This window comes from Oncorhynchus clarkii, unplaced genomic scaffold (assembly GCF_045791955.1).
Source record: "Oncorhynchus clarkii lewisi isolate Uvic-CL-2024 unplaced genomic scaffold, UVic_Ocla_1.0 unplaced_contig_10307_pilon_pilon, whole genome shotgun sequence".
NCBI lineage: Eukaryota > Metazoa > Chordata > Actinopteri > Salmoniformes > Salmonidae > Oncorhynchus > Oncorhynchus clarkii.
This window is the reverse complement of record NW_027257959.1, coordinates 223,702-239,109: the sequence shown is the minus strand read 5'-3', so window position 1 is coordinate 239,109 and position 15,408 is coordinate 223,702. Positions and strand designations below refer to the sequence as shown.

The following is a 15,408-nucleotide window of genomic DNA, read 5'->3' as shown; positions in this document are numbered from 1 at the left end:
ATTGTACCACACAAATGGAATGGAAATCGCAGAAGGTTGATCTGGTATCAGCAGCGGATAAGTTATTGGGCGTCAGAGCTTTTAGTGCAGAAGAACTACATGGGGTTATGAGAGAAGGGGTTCCAGCCCCCCCAGGCCGTAATCCTTTTGTAGGATCTAGTAGTAGCCGAAGTAGCCATCCTCCCCTCATCAGCCTCATGTGGTAGGGTTAGATTGTGGTGCAATAAAAAAATAAAATCCCATTCCCCTTTATCGTTTTTTTGTGAAGGGGATACCACTGCACTGCTGGAGCTAGGAACACAATCATTTCGCCACACCTGCAATAACATCAGCTAAATATGTGTACGTGACCGATACGATTTGATTTGATTTGAACAAAACGTGCAATTCACACTCCGACCTGTGAAAGGCAGTAATACGCAACAAAGCCTCTAGTCTGTCAGACCAACGCGAAGAGAAGAAGAGAAGGTACCGCTATCGTTACACAGAGGCTGAAAGAAAAAGCAAGGCGTTTTCTCAAGAGGGACAACTAGAATTGAATATAAACGCTGACTGAAATACAGTTGCAAGCTCAGAAATATTATCAATCCCTGCCCCAGTTTGGTCTGGATATCCCCCTGGAGAGAAATCCCAGCAAAAATAGACAGGGTGAGTAACTCAAACTCTCGCCTGAAAACTAGCGCCAGATAGCTTGCAATGATTACAAAAGTAAATCGGGATGGAGTACAAACCCATCATTCACAAATATCCTACCCCTGTCTTCGAAGTTAATGTTATAAGGGCAGTGGGAAAAGTCAAAAGGTTCGCCCAAAATGCTTGCAGGTCTTGGGGGCCAATCTGAGTAGGAAAGTCCCAGGCTTTGCCGGGAAGAGTTAGGCCGCACTGTCAGTGTTGAACGGTTTTCCTTCTTCTTTGCTAATGCTAAACCTAGCTAGCTAACAGATAGCAAACCTGACACTTCTTTCTCGTTTGAAAACCTGTTTTATACGTCTAAAAGTAGTGTAGTGTTTTTGTTTATAATATGAAAATAGTGTTTTAGAATGTCATTAGTATTCAGTTTTGTTTATTATTGTTGGGTTGTCTGGTTAGCTAGCTAGCCTACGGAGAGTTCCTAGCTTCATCGGCTAACGCTAGCTAGCTACATTCGCGTCACTTGACCGGCTTATTTAAAAGTGTAAAGTATCTGTCAAATACAGTCAGTCCCCTTAAAGTTTTCACACCACTTCAGTTTTATCACATTTTGTTGTTACACCCAGAATTTAAAATTCATAACATTTAGATTAGTTTGTTACTGGACTACACAATACCCCGTAAAGTAATGTCAAAGTGGAATTATGTTTTTACAAGTCTTTACAGATGTATTAGAATGGTATTGAGTTGAGTCACAAGTTGCATGGACTCACTGTGTACAATAGTGTTTAACATGATTTCTGAATGACTACCTCATCTCTGTATCCCACACATACAATTATCTTTAAGGTTCCGCAGTGTTTTTCAAACACATATTCAACCACAAAGACCAGGGAGCTTGTTAGATGGGGAAGAAAAAAAGACATTGAATATCCCTTTGAGCATAGTGAATTTATTAATTACACTCTGGATGGTGTATCAATACACCCAGTCACTACAAAGATACAGACGTCCTTTCTAACTAAGTTGCCGGAGAGGAAGGAAAGAGATTCACCATGAGGCCAATGGTGACTTTAAAACAGTTACAGAGGCTGTTGTTTAGCAGTGTTTTTGTAGCGCACATGATGGTAGAGTTGTAAATAATCAAGATATCATTCTGCCAGGTAGGCAATAGGCTACTTTGTAGTTAACATTTAATTGAGAAAGTTTTTGGGAAAGCCTTTCCATCTACCAGAAGACTGTTTATATTAGCATTTTTGCTAACGTCTACACAAAGTGGTAGACCGGCACATACACACAGGGGATCTCGTTGCCTGTTCAGAAAGTTGCAGGAAATACGAATCACTGAAACATTCTGTTCATGTCTTATGATAAACTTTACTGAATATTGTTTAATTCTGTTTTAATGTTTGGATTCCATCCATCTTCTCTGCATGGCGGTTTTTACAAGGCCCTAATCCTCCAGGGCCTTGGAAAATTGCAATTAGCTCAGAACAGGGCAGCGCGCCTGGCCCTCGGATGTAGACAGAGAGCAAACATTAATAATATGCATGTCAATCTCTCCTGGCTCAAAGTAGAGGAGAGATCTGACTTCATCACTACTTGTATTAGTGAGAGGTTGAAAGCACCGAGCTGTCTGTTTTTATACAAAGAGCACACAGCTCGGACATGCATACCCCCACAAGACATGCCACCAGAGGTCTCTTCGCAGTCTTGAGTCCAGAACAGACCATGGGAGGCGAACGTAACTACAGGAAATATAATGATTATGATCACAGTTCCTCAATGTAAATATTATGGTGAAACTATACCAAAGATGGTTTAGAAACTTGTGAACCAAGCTGGTGCGTGTATGTGTGTGTATATATATATATTTGTGAATCACCCATAAATTTGAAAAAAGCAAGATGATTTTTAGGCCATATTTCCCAGCCCTAGTTGGGAGGCCCAAGAGACCAGGCGTGGCATGACGGAGTGCTGTGGCAAGAACGGAGAGCTCGGGTTGGGGTGTAGGGTTTGATCATAGCCTGAAGGTAGTTAGGGCCAAGAGACCAGAGGTGGCAGGACGGAGTGCTCAGGTTGGGGTGTAGGGTTTGATCATAGCCTGAAGGTAGTTAGGGCCAAGAGACCAGAGGTGGCAGGACGAAGTGCTCAGGTTGGGGTGTAGGGTTTGATCATAGCCTGAAGGTAGTTGGGGCCAAGAGACCAGGGTGTGGCAGGACGGAGTGCTCAGGTTGGGGTGTAGGGTTTGATCATAGCCTGAAGGTAGTTGGGGCCAAGAGACCAGGGGGTCGCAGGACGGAGTGCTCAGGTTGGGGTGTAGGGTTTGATCATAGCCTGAAGGTAGGGAGGGACCGTTCCTCTTGCTCCTCCGTAGGTAAACACCATGGTGTTGAAGATGATGCGAGCTTCGACTGGAAGCCAGTGGAGTGTGCGTAGGAGCGAGGTGACACGGGAGGATTTAGGAAGGTTGAACGACCAGGCGGGCTGTGTCATTCATTATGGGGTGGCAGGTAGCCTAGTGGTTAGAGCGTTGTGCCAGTATCCTGAAAGGTTGCTGGATCAAATCCCTGATCTGACAAGGTAAAAATCGTTGTGCCCCTGAACAAGGCAGTTAACCCACTCTTCCTCGGCTGTCGTGGAAAATAAGAATTTGTTCTTAACTGACTTGCCAAGTTAAATAAAGGTCAAATGAAAAAAATTGTGGATAAGGGGTTTGATGGCTCATCGGGGAGCCCAGACAACAAAGTTGCAGCAGTCTAAACTGGAGATGACAAGTGCCTGGGTTAGGACCTGCGCCACTTCCTGTGTGATGTAAAGTCTGATATTATAGAGCAGTGGTATGTCACTCTACTGATGTTATAGAGCAGTGGTATGTCACTCTGCTGATGTTATAGAGCAGTGGTATGTCACTCTGCTGATGTTATAGAGCAGTGGTATGTCACTCTACTGATGTTATAGAGCAGTGGTATGTCACTCTACTGATGTTATAGAGCAGTGGTATGTCACTCTGCTGATGTTATAGAGCAGTGGTATGTCACACTCTGCTGATGTTATAGAGCAGTGGTATGTCACTCTACTGATGTTATAGAGCAGTGGTATGTCACACTCTGCTGATGTTATAGAGCAGTGGTATGTCACACTCTGCTGATGTTATAGAGCAGTGGTATGTCACACTCTACTGATGTTATAGAGCAGTGGTATGTCACTCTACTGATGTTATAGAGCAGTGGTATGTCACACTCTGCTGATGTTATAGAGCAGTGGTATGTCACACTCTGCTGATGTTATAGAGCAGTGGTATGTCACTCTACTGATGTTATAGAGCAGTGGTATGTCACTCTACTGATGTTATAGAGCAGTGGTATGTCACTCTACTGATGTTATAGAGCAGTGGTATGTCACTCTACTGATGTTATAGAGCAGTGGTATTCAAAGGTGGGGTGGCGACCCCTAGTGTTGTCGCAGTGAAACTGCAGTGGGGTACCTAAAATATTTTTCTATTTTTTTGGGGGCACATTAGTAAAGAGTACAGATTATTCTATTGGACAACATACAAAAGGTTTTGAGAGAAATAATAAAAAATAATAAATAATATTGAGTGAATGTGGAAGAGTAGTGGATTGTCAATGCATAGCAATGATCGGAGAGACCATGAGAGGAGCAGTGACTTGGTCTATAGAGAGAAGAGGAGAGGGCCTAGAACCGAGCCCTGGGGGACCCCACTAGTGAGAGTATTATGGTGCAGACTCCACTCCACGCCCCCTGGTAGGAACGACCACAGTGGTGGTTCCCTCCGTAGCCAGACAGACAGATCTTACCGTGACGGCATCCTGGGAAACCACTGCCCGAGTCTCAACGCTGTACAGTACCTTAACTGGGAGGATAAAATGCGCCCGTGGCTGTTTTCTAATTTCATACTGGACACGTGCAGGAGCGTGAGTCAGACAAGCTCCACTCTGCAGGCCTATCACCCATCCAATCAGGGTAGGGCCCACTCGGATACCCCACCTCTGGCCTGTGTCCAGTGGGGTTGTCCCCCAAATGGCACCCTACTCTCTTTATAGTGCGCTACTTTATCACAAGGGCTCTGGTCTATAGTAGTGCACTATATAGGGAATAGGGCTCTGGTCTAAAGCAGTGCACGATATAGGGAATAGGGCTCTGGTCTAAAGTAGTGCACAATGTAGGGAATATGGCTCTGGTCTAAAGTAGTGCACGATATAGGGAATAGGGCTCTGGTCTAAAGTAGTGCACGATATAGGGAATAGGGCTCTGGTCTAAAGTAGTGCACGATATAGGGAATAGGGCTCTGGTCTAAAGTAGTGCACGATATAGGGAATAGGGCTCTGGTCTAAAGTAGTGCACTATATAGGGAATAGGGCTCTGGTCTATAGTAGTGTACTATATAGGGAATAGGGCTCTGGTCTAAAGTAGTGCACTATATAGGGAATAGGGCTCTATTTGGGCTGCATGACGGGGTCGACCCCAGGAAAGGCTGGTGGCCTTACATGTAGAGCAGGCAGGAGAAGAAGGGGAGGGATGTAAGAAGGGCTATATAAATACATTTGATTTGATTTGAAAGAGCGCCATGTTTCCCTTCACCACTTCCCTTTAAAGAGAGGACCGGGGAGCTCCTCCTCTCTCCGGGCTGGGGATGGGAGCTGGCTCCTCCTCCTCCTCTCTCCGTGCTGGGGATGGGAGCTGGCTGCTCCTCCTCCTCCTCTCTCTGTGCTGGGGATGGGAGCTGGCTCCTCCTCCTCCTCTCTCCGTGCTTGGGATGGGAGCTGGCTCCTCCTCCTCCTCCTCTCTCTGTGCTGGGGATGGGAGCTGGCTCCTCCTCCTCCTCTCTCCGTGCTGGGGATGGGACAGTGTATTTTTAGACTCCCCCTTCCTCTACCCCGTGTGTGTGTGTGTCAGCCTGAAGAGACATTCTCTCTCTGTGAGAACCAGAACAGAATGCAGCCTGAGTTGAACCTTGGTCAGTGTCACCAGGTCTTTGCACCAGGACTCTTGTTGATAGTCATGCAGGCCCAGTAGTCAGCCTAAAGCATCCTCAAGAGACCATTGTTTTGTAAAACAAAAAGGATATTTTAAAGTTTGAGGAGAAAACGGCGAAGGCTTTGCTAACCAATATGTTGCCCTGGAAATAACAAAATAAAATGCATCTCTAAGCATGAAACATGGAGTGAAATTGGTTATTTGCCCTTTAGGCCTACAATTTATATAGAAAAGTATGTGGACACCCCATCAAATGAGTGGATTTAGCTAACAGCCGTTGCTAACGAGTGTATAAAATTGAGCACATAGTTCTATGGAGTGATGAATCCTGCTTCAACATCAGGCAGTCCGACGGAGTAATCTGGGTTTAACGGATGCCAGGATAACGCTACCGGCTTAATGCATAGTGGCAACTGTAAAGTTTGGTGGAGTTTTTTGTGGTTCGGGCCCCTTAGTTCCAGTGAAGGGAAATCTTAACGCTACAGCGTACAATGACATTCTAGACGATTCTGTGCTTCCAACTTTGTTGCAACAGTTTGGGGAAGGCCCTTTCCTGTTTCAACATGACAATGCCCCCCGTGCACAAAGTGAGGTCCATACAGAAATGGTTTGTCAAGATCAGTGTGGAAGAACTTGACTGACCTGCACAGAGCCCTGACCTCAACCAAATCGAACACCTTCGTGATGAATTAGAACGCTGACTGCGAGCCAGGCCTAATCGCCCAACATCAGTGCCCGACCTCACTAATGCTCTTGTGGTTGAATGGAAGCAAATCCCCCTGCAGCAATGATCCAACATCTAGCAGAAAGCCTTCCCAGAAGAGTGTAGGCTGTTATAGCAGCAATGTTCCAACATCTATCAGAAAGCCTTCCCAGAAGAGTGTAGGCTGTTATAGCAGCAATGTTCCAACATCTAGCAGAAAGCCTTCCCAGAAGAGTGGAGGCTGTTATAGCAGCAATGTTCCAACATCTAATGGAAAGCCTTCCCAGAAGAGTGGAGGCTGTTATAGCAGCAATGTTCCAACATCTAGTGGAAAGCCTTCCCAGAAGAGTGGAGGCTGTTATAGCAGCAATGTTCCTACATCTAGTGGAAAGCCTTCCCAGAAGAGTGGAGACTGTTACAGCAGCAAAGGGGCGGGGCCAACTCCGTATTAATGGCCATCATTTTGGAATGAGATGTTGGACGAGCAGGTGTCCTCATACCGTTGGTCATGTAGTGTATGTGTTGTATTGCTTACTGTTAGAGTAAATCACCTAAGAAGTAGGGGATCCTTTCCCAATTAAAAAGACAGATGTCTGGGGATGTTGTTATTTACCCATGTACCTCTCTGGGGGAGTCTTCCGGTGTGATGGGATGGATTGTAAAAGGCCCTTGTTATTGTCCAGCACATCCATTCAGAGCTTTTTTTTACAGACAGGCATGCTGTGTCTCTCTCTCTCTCTCTGATGAGACATCCTGATGAGAGCTTGATGAGTTGTTATTTACCCATGATCCTCTCTGGGGGAGTCTTCCAGTGTGTCTCTGACTCAGCCGGTCTGATTATATCCTTCCGTGTGTGTGTGTGTGTGTGTGTGTGTGTGTGTGTGTGTGAGAGAGAGATTCTTTCTTCCTCTCCCCATTTCTTTGTGTGTGTCAGTGTCCCTGTGTGTTAGTGACTTGGCATTCGGAAAGTATTCAGACCCCTTGACTTTTTCCCCACATTTTGTTACGTTCCTAAAAATGGATGAACGTGTCTTTTCCCCTCGTCGATCTACACACAACACCCCATAATGACATCAATTTCAAAGCTCAAGTTCAGGGGCACAACGATGTCATTATGGGGTGTTGTGATGTCATTCAGGGATGTTGTGATGTCATTATGGGATGTTGTGATGTCATTATGGGATGTTGTGATGTCATTATGGGGTGTTGTGATGTCATTATTGGGGTGTTGTGATGTCATTATGGGGTGTTGTGATGTCATTATGGGGTATTGTGATGTCATTATGGGGTGTTGTGATGTCATTATGGGGTGTTGTGATGTCATTATGGGGTATTGTGATGTCATTATTGGGTGTTGTGATGTCATTATTGGGGTGTTGTGATGTCATTATTGGGGTGTTGTGATGTCATTATGGGGTGTTGTGATGTCATTATGGGGTATTGTGATGTCATTATTGGGTGTTGTGATGTCATTATTGGGGTGTTGTGATGTCATTATTGGGGTGTTGTGATGTCATTATGGGGTATTGTGATGTCATTATGGGGTATTGTGATGTCATTATGGGGTATTGTGATGTCATTATGGGGTGTTGTGATGTCATTATTGAGGTATTGTGTTTAGACTGAGGGACAAATTATTTAATCCATTTTAGAACAAGGCTGTAACGTAACCAAAGGTGGAAACAGGGAAGGGGTCTGAATACTTTCCCAAGGCACTGTACCTGTAGTCTGTATGCTCATAGTTCTTATGATTCACACCTTCCCTCACACATACAACACTCCTCACGTCACATGCCAGACGTCAGCTCTATCAATTTATAAATGTCTCAACTCTTCAGACGTCAGTCGTCACATGACGAGGATGTCATCTGTTGGCTTTGCAGAGAATGTTGATGAGTACGGGTGTAGCGTTTTGGGTATGTTGTTGACGGCAGTTTTTAATTAGACTGCCGTTATTACCCTCACGAGACTCTGGTTAGTTTATATCTTCTTGTCTTCCCATCTAAAACAGTTCAGAACCGTTCCTTCATGTATCAGGACATTTTATGGTGTTTTTGGTCTTTGACAAGGGTTCTTTCGGGATGTTTGTGCACAAGACATTTTTTTTCTCTCTCTCTGCTAGACGTCGGAAGTCAAAGAGAAGTTTGTTTCAACGAGGAATCGCCGCCTTGCAATTTTTTTTGGACTTGAGATATAATGCACAACTTCGAGTTGGATGTAAAATTGGGCGACCAAGATCTCCACGTCAAAATTATTGAGTTCGATTCTTAGATTTTAATTCGGACTATTTTGAGGAATAGTCAGAATATACTGGCTACGGCGTCTCTAGATGGACAAACAGTACTAGTGCCGTTTTGTTCCCCCTCATTTTTCAAGTGAAGGTCTTTTTAAGGGAGTATGGAGCTCGTTCGGTTGGCGTAGATGAGGTCCTCGGCGCCAACCGAACCAAAGCACGCCGGAAGACTTTAGCCGGTTAACACCGGAAACAGCAACTCATTATGTGTAGTGTTCACTTAAGACTTAAAGCATAGGCCTGTGTTTCAACCTCTCCAATGGCTCTTCTCATCTCTCTCTCTGGGTAGAGGAACATGAGAATTTTAACGAGGTCTAGACCACTAAATCAATTTAATTCCTCAAATGGCTGAGCGGAAAACAGGCCACACGGCTGGGACATAAAAGCCTTTCTTTCTCTCAGTGGTTGGTTGAGACTCACTCAGACACATGGTCAACCAGAGACCTTTTAAGCCAATGATTGTTTCTCTGTACGGTACCGTGTAGTCAGTATGCTTTGTTGGTCATTGGTTCTCTATACAGCACTATTAACACTCACACCAGGGGTACTCAACCAGATACTGTTAACACTCACACCAGGGGTACTCAACCAGATACTGTTAACACTCACACCAGGGGTACTCAACCAGACACTACTAACACTCACACCAGGGGTACTCAACCAGATACTGTTAACACTCACACCAGGGGTACTCAACCAGACACTACTAACACTCACACCAGGGGTACTCAACCAGACACTACTAACACTCACACCAGGGGTAGTCCCAGCACACCAGGGGTAGTCAACCAGCCCACCAGGGGTACTCAACCAGCACACCAGGGGTACTCAACCAGCACACCAGGGGTACTCAACCAGACACTATTAACACTCACACCAGGGGTACTCAACCAGCACACCAGGGGTACTCAACCAGACACTATTAACACTGACACCAGGGGTACTCAACCAGACACTATTAACACTCACACCAGGGGTACTCAACCAGACACTACTAACACTCACACCAGGGGTACTCAACCAGATACTATTAACACTCACACCAGGGGTACTCAACCAGCACACCAGGGGTACTCAACCAGATACTATTAACACTCACACCAGGGGTACTCAACCAGATACTATTAACACTCACACCAGGGGTACTCAACCAGATACTATTAACACTCACACCAGGGGTACTCAACCAGATACTATCTGAGAAGGTCTGGTCACTAATTTCCTAGGTGGCAACGGTTCGGATAGATGTAATTGTTTATCGACATCGTTACGAACGTCCACCTCGAGACAAAATGCTTCCCCCAAAACTGTTCCCTTCCCTCTTGTTTGGCGGAAAGGAAATGTGACACTTTCAAAGCTCATTTCCTGCAATTCAACACACTTTCAAAGCTCATTTCCTGCAATTCAACACACTTTCAAAGCTCATTTCCTGTTTCCAAATTCAACACACTTTGTCCACTGGTGGGACTATCTGTTCAGTGTTGTAATATCCCCCCCCGCCGTCTCTTTCCAGCCTGCGCTGCCCTCTGCCACGTGTCTCTCTCTGCTCGTTGTCTTGGATATCCTGCAGTCCAGAGGTGAAGGAAATGGATCCTATGGAGTGTCCGCTGTGTTTGGAGCCGCTGGAGACGGACGATGCCAACTTCTTCCCCTGCACCTGTGGCTACCAGATCTGTCGCTTCTGTTGGCACCGGATCCGCACAGACGAGAACGGCCTCTGCCCTGCCTGCAGAAAGGTAGGCTACCCTAGTCTACCCCATATCCTACCCTAAACCCTGCCCTAGTGTACCCCTACCCTATATCCTACCCTAAACCCTACCCTAGTCTAATCCCTACCCCATATCCTACCCTAAACCCTGCCCTAGTCTGACCCCTACCCCATATCCTACCCTAAACCCTACCCTAGTCTAACCCTTAACCCATATCCTACCCTAAACCCTGCCCTAGTCTAACCCCTACCCCATATCCTACCCTAAACCCTGCCTTAGTCTAACCCCTACCCCATATCCTACCCTAAACCCTGCCCTAATGTACCCCTACCCCATATCCTACCTTAAACCCTACCCTAGTCTAACCCCTACCCTAAACCCTACCCTAGTCTAACCCCTACTCCATATCCTACCCTAAACCCTACCCTAGTCTAACCCCTACCTCATATCCTACCCTAAACCCTGCCCTAGTCTAACCCCTACCCCATATCCTACCCTAGTCTAACCCCTACCCTAAGCCCTACACTAGTCTAACCCCTACCCTAGTCTAACCCCTACCCTAAATCCTACCCTAGTCTAACCCCTACCCTAAACCCTACCCTAAACCCTACCCTAGTCTAAACCCTACCCTAAAACCCTACCCTAAACCCTACCCTAGTCTAACCCCTACCCCATATCCTACCCTAAACCCTACCCTAGTCTAACCCCTACCTCATATCCTACCCTAAACCCTACCCTAGTCTAACCCCTTACCCTAAACCCTACCGTAGTCTAACCCTTACCCTAAACCCTACCCTAGTCTAACCCCTACCCTAAACCTTAGTCTAACCCCTACTCCATATCCTACCCTAAACCCTAGTCTAACCCCCTACCCTAGGGTTCCCCAACTGGCGGTCCGCGGGCCAAATCTGACCTGCAGGTAATATTATTTGGTCCCCCGAAGCCCCCAAATGATTTAATATTTGTTTCATTTAAACAATCTCATACCCGAGATTCAAAAAGTGCCAAATGTAATTTTCTAAGAAGGAAGTTACCTAAAATAATGCAGAAGTTGCGTTTTAACTTCCTTCGTGAGGAGAGAGAATACAGGAGACGGTCAGCTCATAAAACAGGCCAACGGACCGTTTCAGTGGTGCTGAAACGTGAACTCTGCAACCGCAGCGCAATCAATAGGTGGACAGCGCCTGGTGCTGAAAATTATAGCTACCTTGTTATATTAGGTCTTTTTCAAAGAACTTAACTGGCTATGAGGCTTCACAGCATCTTTCACAATAGAAAAAGATATGGTTAAGTTAAAGTCATTATATATTTTTTTTAATTAAGACTACTTACAATTGCAACTGGCCAAAAATGTAGCATCCGACATAAAACAATCGTTTAAAGAATAGCCTGCTCTGGTAACAACAGGAAACTGGGGAATAGCCTGCTCTGGTAACAACAGGAAACTGGGGAATAGCCTGCTCTGGGAACAACAGGAAACTGGGGAATAGCCTGCTCTGGTAACAACAGGAAACTGGGGAATAGCCTGCTCTGGGAACAACAGGAAACTGGGGAATAGCCTGCTCTGGGAACAACAGGAAACTGGGGAATAGCCTGCTCTGGGAACAACAGGAAACTGGGGAATAGCCTGCTCTGGTAACAACAGGAAACTGGGGAATAGCCTGCTCTGGGAACAACAGGAAACTGGGGAATAGCCTGCTCTGGGAACAACAGGAAACTGGGGAAAAGCCTGCTCTGGTAACAACAGGAAACTGGGGAATAGCCTGCTCTGGGAACAACAGGAAACTGGGGAATAGCCTGCTCTGGGAACAACAGGAAACTGGGGAATAGCCTGCTCTGGGAACAACAGGAAACTGGGGAATAGCCTGCTCTGGGAACAACAGGAAACTGGGGAATAGCCTGCTCTGGGAACAACAGGAAACTGGGGAATAGCCTGCTCTGGGAACAACAGGAAACTGGGGAATAGCCTGCTCTGGGAACAACAGGAAACTGGGGAATAGCCTGCTCTGGGAACAACAGGAAACTGGGGAATAGCCTGCTCTGGGAACAACAGGAAACTGGGGAATAGCCTGCTCTGGGAACAACAGGAAACTGGGGAATAGCCTGCTCTGGGAACAACAGGAAACTGGGGAATAGCCTGCTCTGGGAACAACAGGAAACTGGGGAATAGCCTGCTCTGGGAACAACAGGAAACTGGGGAATAGCCTGCTCTGGTAACAACAGGAAACTGGGGAATAGCCTGCTCTGGGGAACAACAACGGGAAACTGGGGAATAGCCTGCTCTGGTAACAACGGGAAACTGGGGAATAGCCTGCTCTGGTAACAACGGGAAACTGGGGAATAGCCTGCTCTGGTAACAACGGGAAACTGGGGAATAGCCTGCTCTGGTAACAACGGGAAACTGGGGAATAGCCTGCTCTGGTAACAACAGGAAACTGGGGAATAGCCTGCTCTGGTAACAACAGGGAAACTGGGGAATAGCCTGCTCTGGTAACAACAGGAAACAACCTGCTCTGGTAACAACAGGAAACTGGGAAACTGGGGAATAGCCTGCTCTGGTAACAACAGGAAACTGGGGAATAGCCTGCTCTGGTAACAACAGGAAACTGGGGAATAGCCTGCTCTGGTAACAACAGGAAACTGGGGAATAGCCTGCTCTGGGAACAACAGGAAACTGGGGAATAGCCTGCTCTGGGAACAACAGGAAACTGGGGAATAGCCTGCTCTGGTAACAACAGGAAACTGGGGAATAGCCTGCTCTGGTAACAACAGGAAACTGGGGAATAGCCTGCTCTGGGAACAACAGGAAACTGGGGAATAGCCTGCTCTGGGAACAACAGGAAACTGGGGAATAGCCTGCTCTGGGAACAACAGGAAACTGGGGAATAGCCTGCTCTGGGAACAACAGGAAACTGGGGAATAGCCTGCTCTGGTAACAACAGGAAACTGGGGAATAGCCTGCTCTGGGAACAACAGGAAACTGGGGAATAGCCTGCTCTGGGAACAACAGGAAACTGGGGAATAGCCTGCTCTGGGAACAACAGGAAACTGGGGAATAGCCTGCTCTGGTAACAACAGGAAACTGGGGAATAGCCTGCTCTGGGAACAACAGGAAACTGGGGAATAGCCTGCTCTGGGAACAACAGGAAACTGGGGAATAGCCTGCTCTGGGAACAACAGGAAACTGGGGAATGGGGAATAGCCTGCTCTGGGAACAACAGGAAACTGGGGAATAGCCTGCTCTGGGAACAACAGGAAACTGGGGAATAGCCTGCTCTGGTAACAACAGGAAACTGGGGAATAGCCTGCTCTGGGAACAACAGGAAACTGGGGAATAGCCTGCTCTGGGAACAACAGGAAACTGGGGAATAGCCTGCTCTGGTAACAACAGGAAACTGGGGAATAGCCTGCTCTGGGAACAACAGGAAACTGGGGAATAGCCTGCTCTGGGAACAACAGGAAACTGGGGAATAGCCTGCTCTGGTAACAACAGGAAACTGGGGAATAGCCTGCTCTGGTAACAACAGGAAACTGGGGAATAGCCTGCTCTGGGAACAACAGGAAACTGGGGAATAGCCTGCTCTGGTAACAACAGGAAACTGGGGAATAGCCTGCTCTGGTAACAACAGGAAACTGGGGAATAGCCTGCTCTGGTAACAACAGGAAACTGGGGAATAGCCTGCTCTGGGAACAACAGGAAACTGGGGAATAGCCTGCTCTGGGAACAACAGGAAACTGGGGAATAGCCTGCTCTGGTAACAACAGGAAACTGGGGAATAGCCTGCTCTGGTAACAACAGGAAACTGGGGAATAGCCTGCTCTGGTAACAACAGGAAACTGGGGAATAGCCTGCTCTGGTAACAACAGGAAACTGGGGAATAGCCTGCTCTGGTAACAACAGGAAACTGGGGAATAGCCTGCTCTGGGAACAACAGGAAACTGGGGAATAGCCTGCTCTGGTAACAACAGGAAACTGGGGAATAGCCTGCTCTGGGAACAACAGGAAACTGGGGAATAGCCTGCTCTGGTAACAACAGGAAACTGGGGAATAGCCTGCTCTGGGAACAACAGGAAACTGGGGAATAGCCTGCTCTGGTAACAACAGGAAACTGGGGAATAGCCTGCTCTGGTAACAACAGGAAACTGGGGAATAGCCTGCTCTGGTAACAACAGGAAACTGGGGAATAGCCTGCTCTGGTAACAACAGGAAACTGGGGAATAGCCTGCTCTGGTAACAACAGGAAACTGGGGAATAGCCTGCTCTGGTAACAACAGGAAACTGGGGAATAGCCTGCTCTGGTAACAACAGGAAACTGGGGAATAGCCTGCTCTGGTAACAACAGGAAACTGGGGAATAGCCTGCTCTGGTAACAACAGGAAACTGGGGAATAGCCTGCTCTGGTAACAACAGGAAACTGGGGAATAGCCTGCTCTGGTAACAACAGGAAACTGGGGAATAGCCTGCTCTGGGAACAACAGGAAACCGGGGAATAGCCTGCTCTGGTAACAACAGGAAACCGGGGAATAGCCTGCTCTGGGAACAACAGGAAACCGGGGAATAGCCTGCTCTGGGAACAACAGGAAACTGGGGAATAGCCTGCTCTGGTAACAACAGGAAACTGGGGAATAGCCTGCTCTGGTAACAACAGGAAACTGGGGAATAGCCTGCTCTGGGAACAACAGGAAACTGGGGAATAGCCTGCTCTGGGAACAACAGGAAACTGGGGAATAGCCTGCTCTGGGAACAACAGGAAACTGGGGAATAGCCTGCTCTGGGAACAACAGGAAACTGGGGAATAGCCTGCTCTGGGAACAACAGGAAACCGGGGAATCTTGGGAAAGTTCGGGGGCGGTGTAACGTGCTGCCTCTCTGCCTACATCTTTACACAGAGGTGTACAAATCCCTGTCCTTTATCTAACACACCCCTCTCTCTCCTGTCTCTGTAACAGCCTTAACCAGAGACCTCAGCGGTGTACCCCCTCTCTCTCCTGTCTCTCTAACAGCCTTACCCAGAGAACTCAGCGGTGTACAAACCCCTCTCTCTCCTGTCTCTCTAACAGCCTTACCCAGA

The 15,408-nt window shown here is 47.1% G+C and overlaps 1 protein-coding gene across 1 annotated transcript in view; it reads left to right on the top strand.

Annotated features, from left to right (window-relative positions):
• Window positions 1-433: 433 nt before the first annotated feature.
• The window catches only part of LOC139394285 (CCR4-NOT transcription complex subunit 4-like), a 45,800-nt gene continuing 30,825 nt past the window's right edge, over window positions 434-15,408 (top strand). Inside the window, exons 1-2 of the mRNA XM_071142312.1 lie at window positions 434-648; window positions 10,141-10,363. Coding sequence (XP_070998413.1) covers window positions 10,214-10,363 — 150 coding nt within the window. The 5' untranslated portion in view covers window positions 434-648; window positions 10,141-10,213. The remainder of the gene's footprint in view (window positions 649-10,140; window positions 10,364-15,408) is intronic.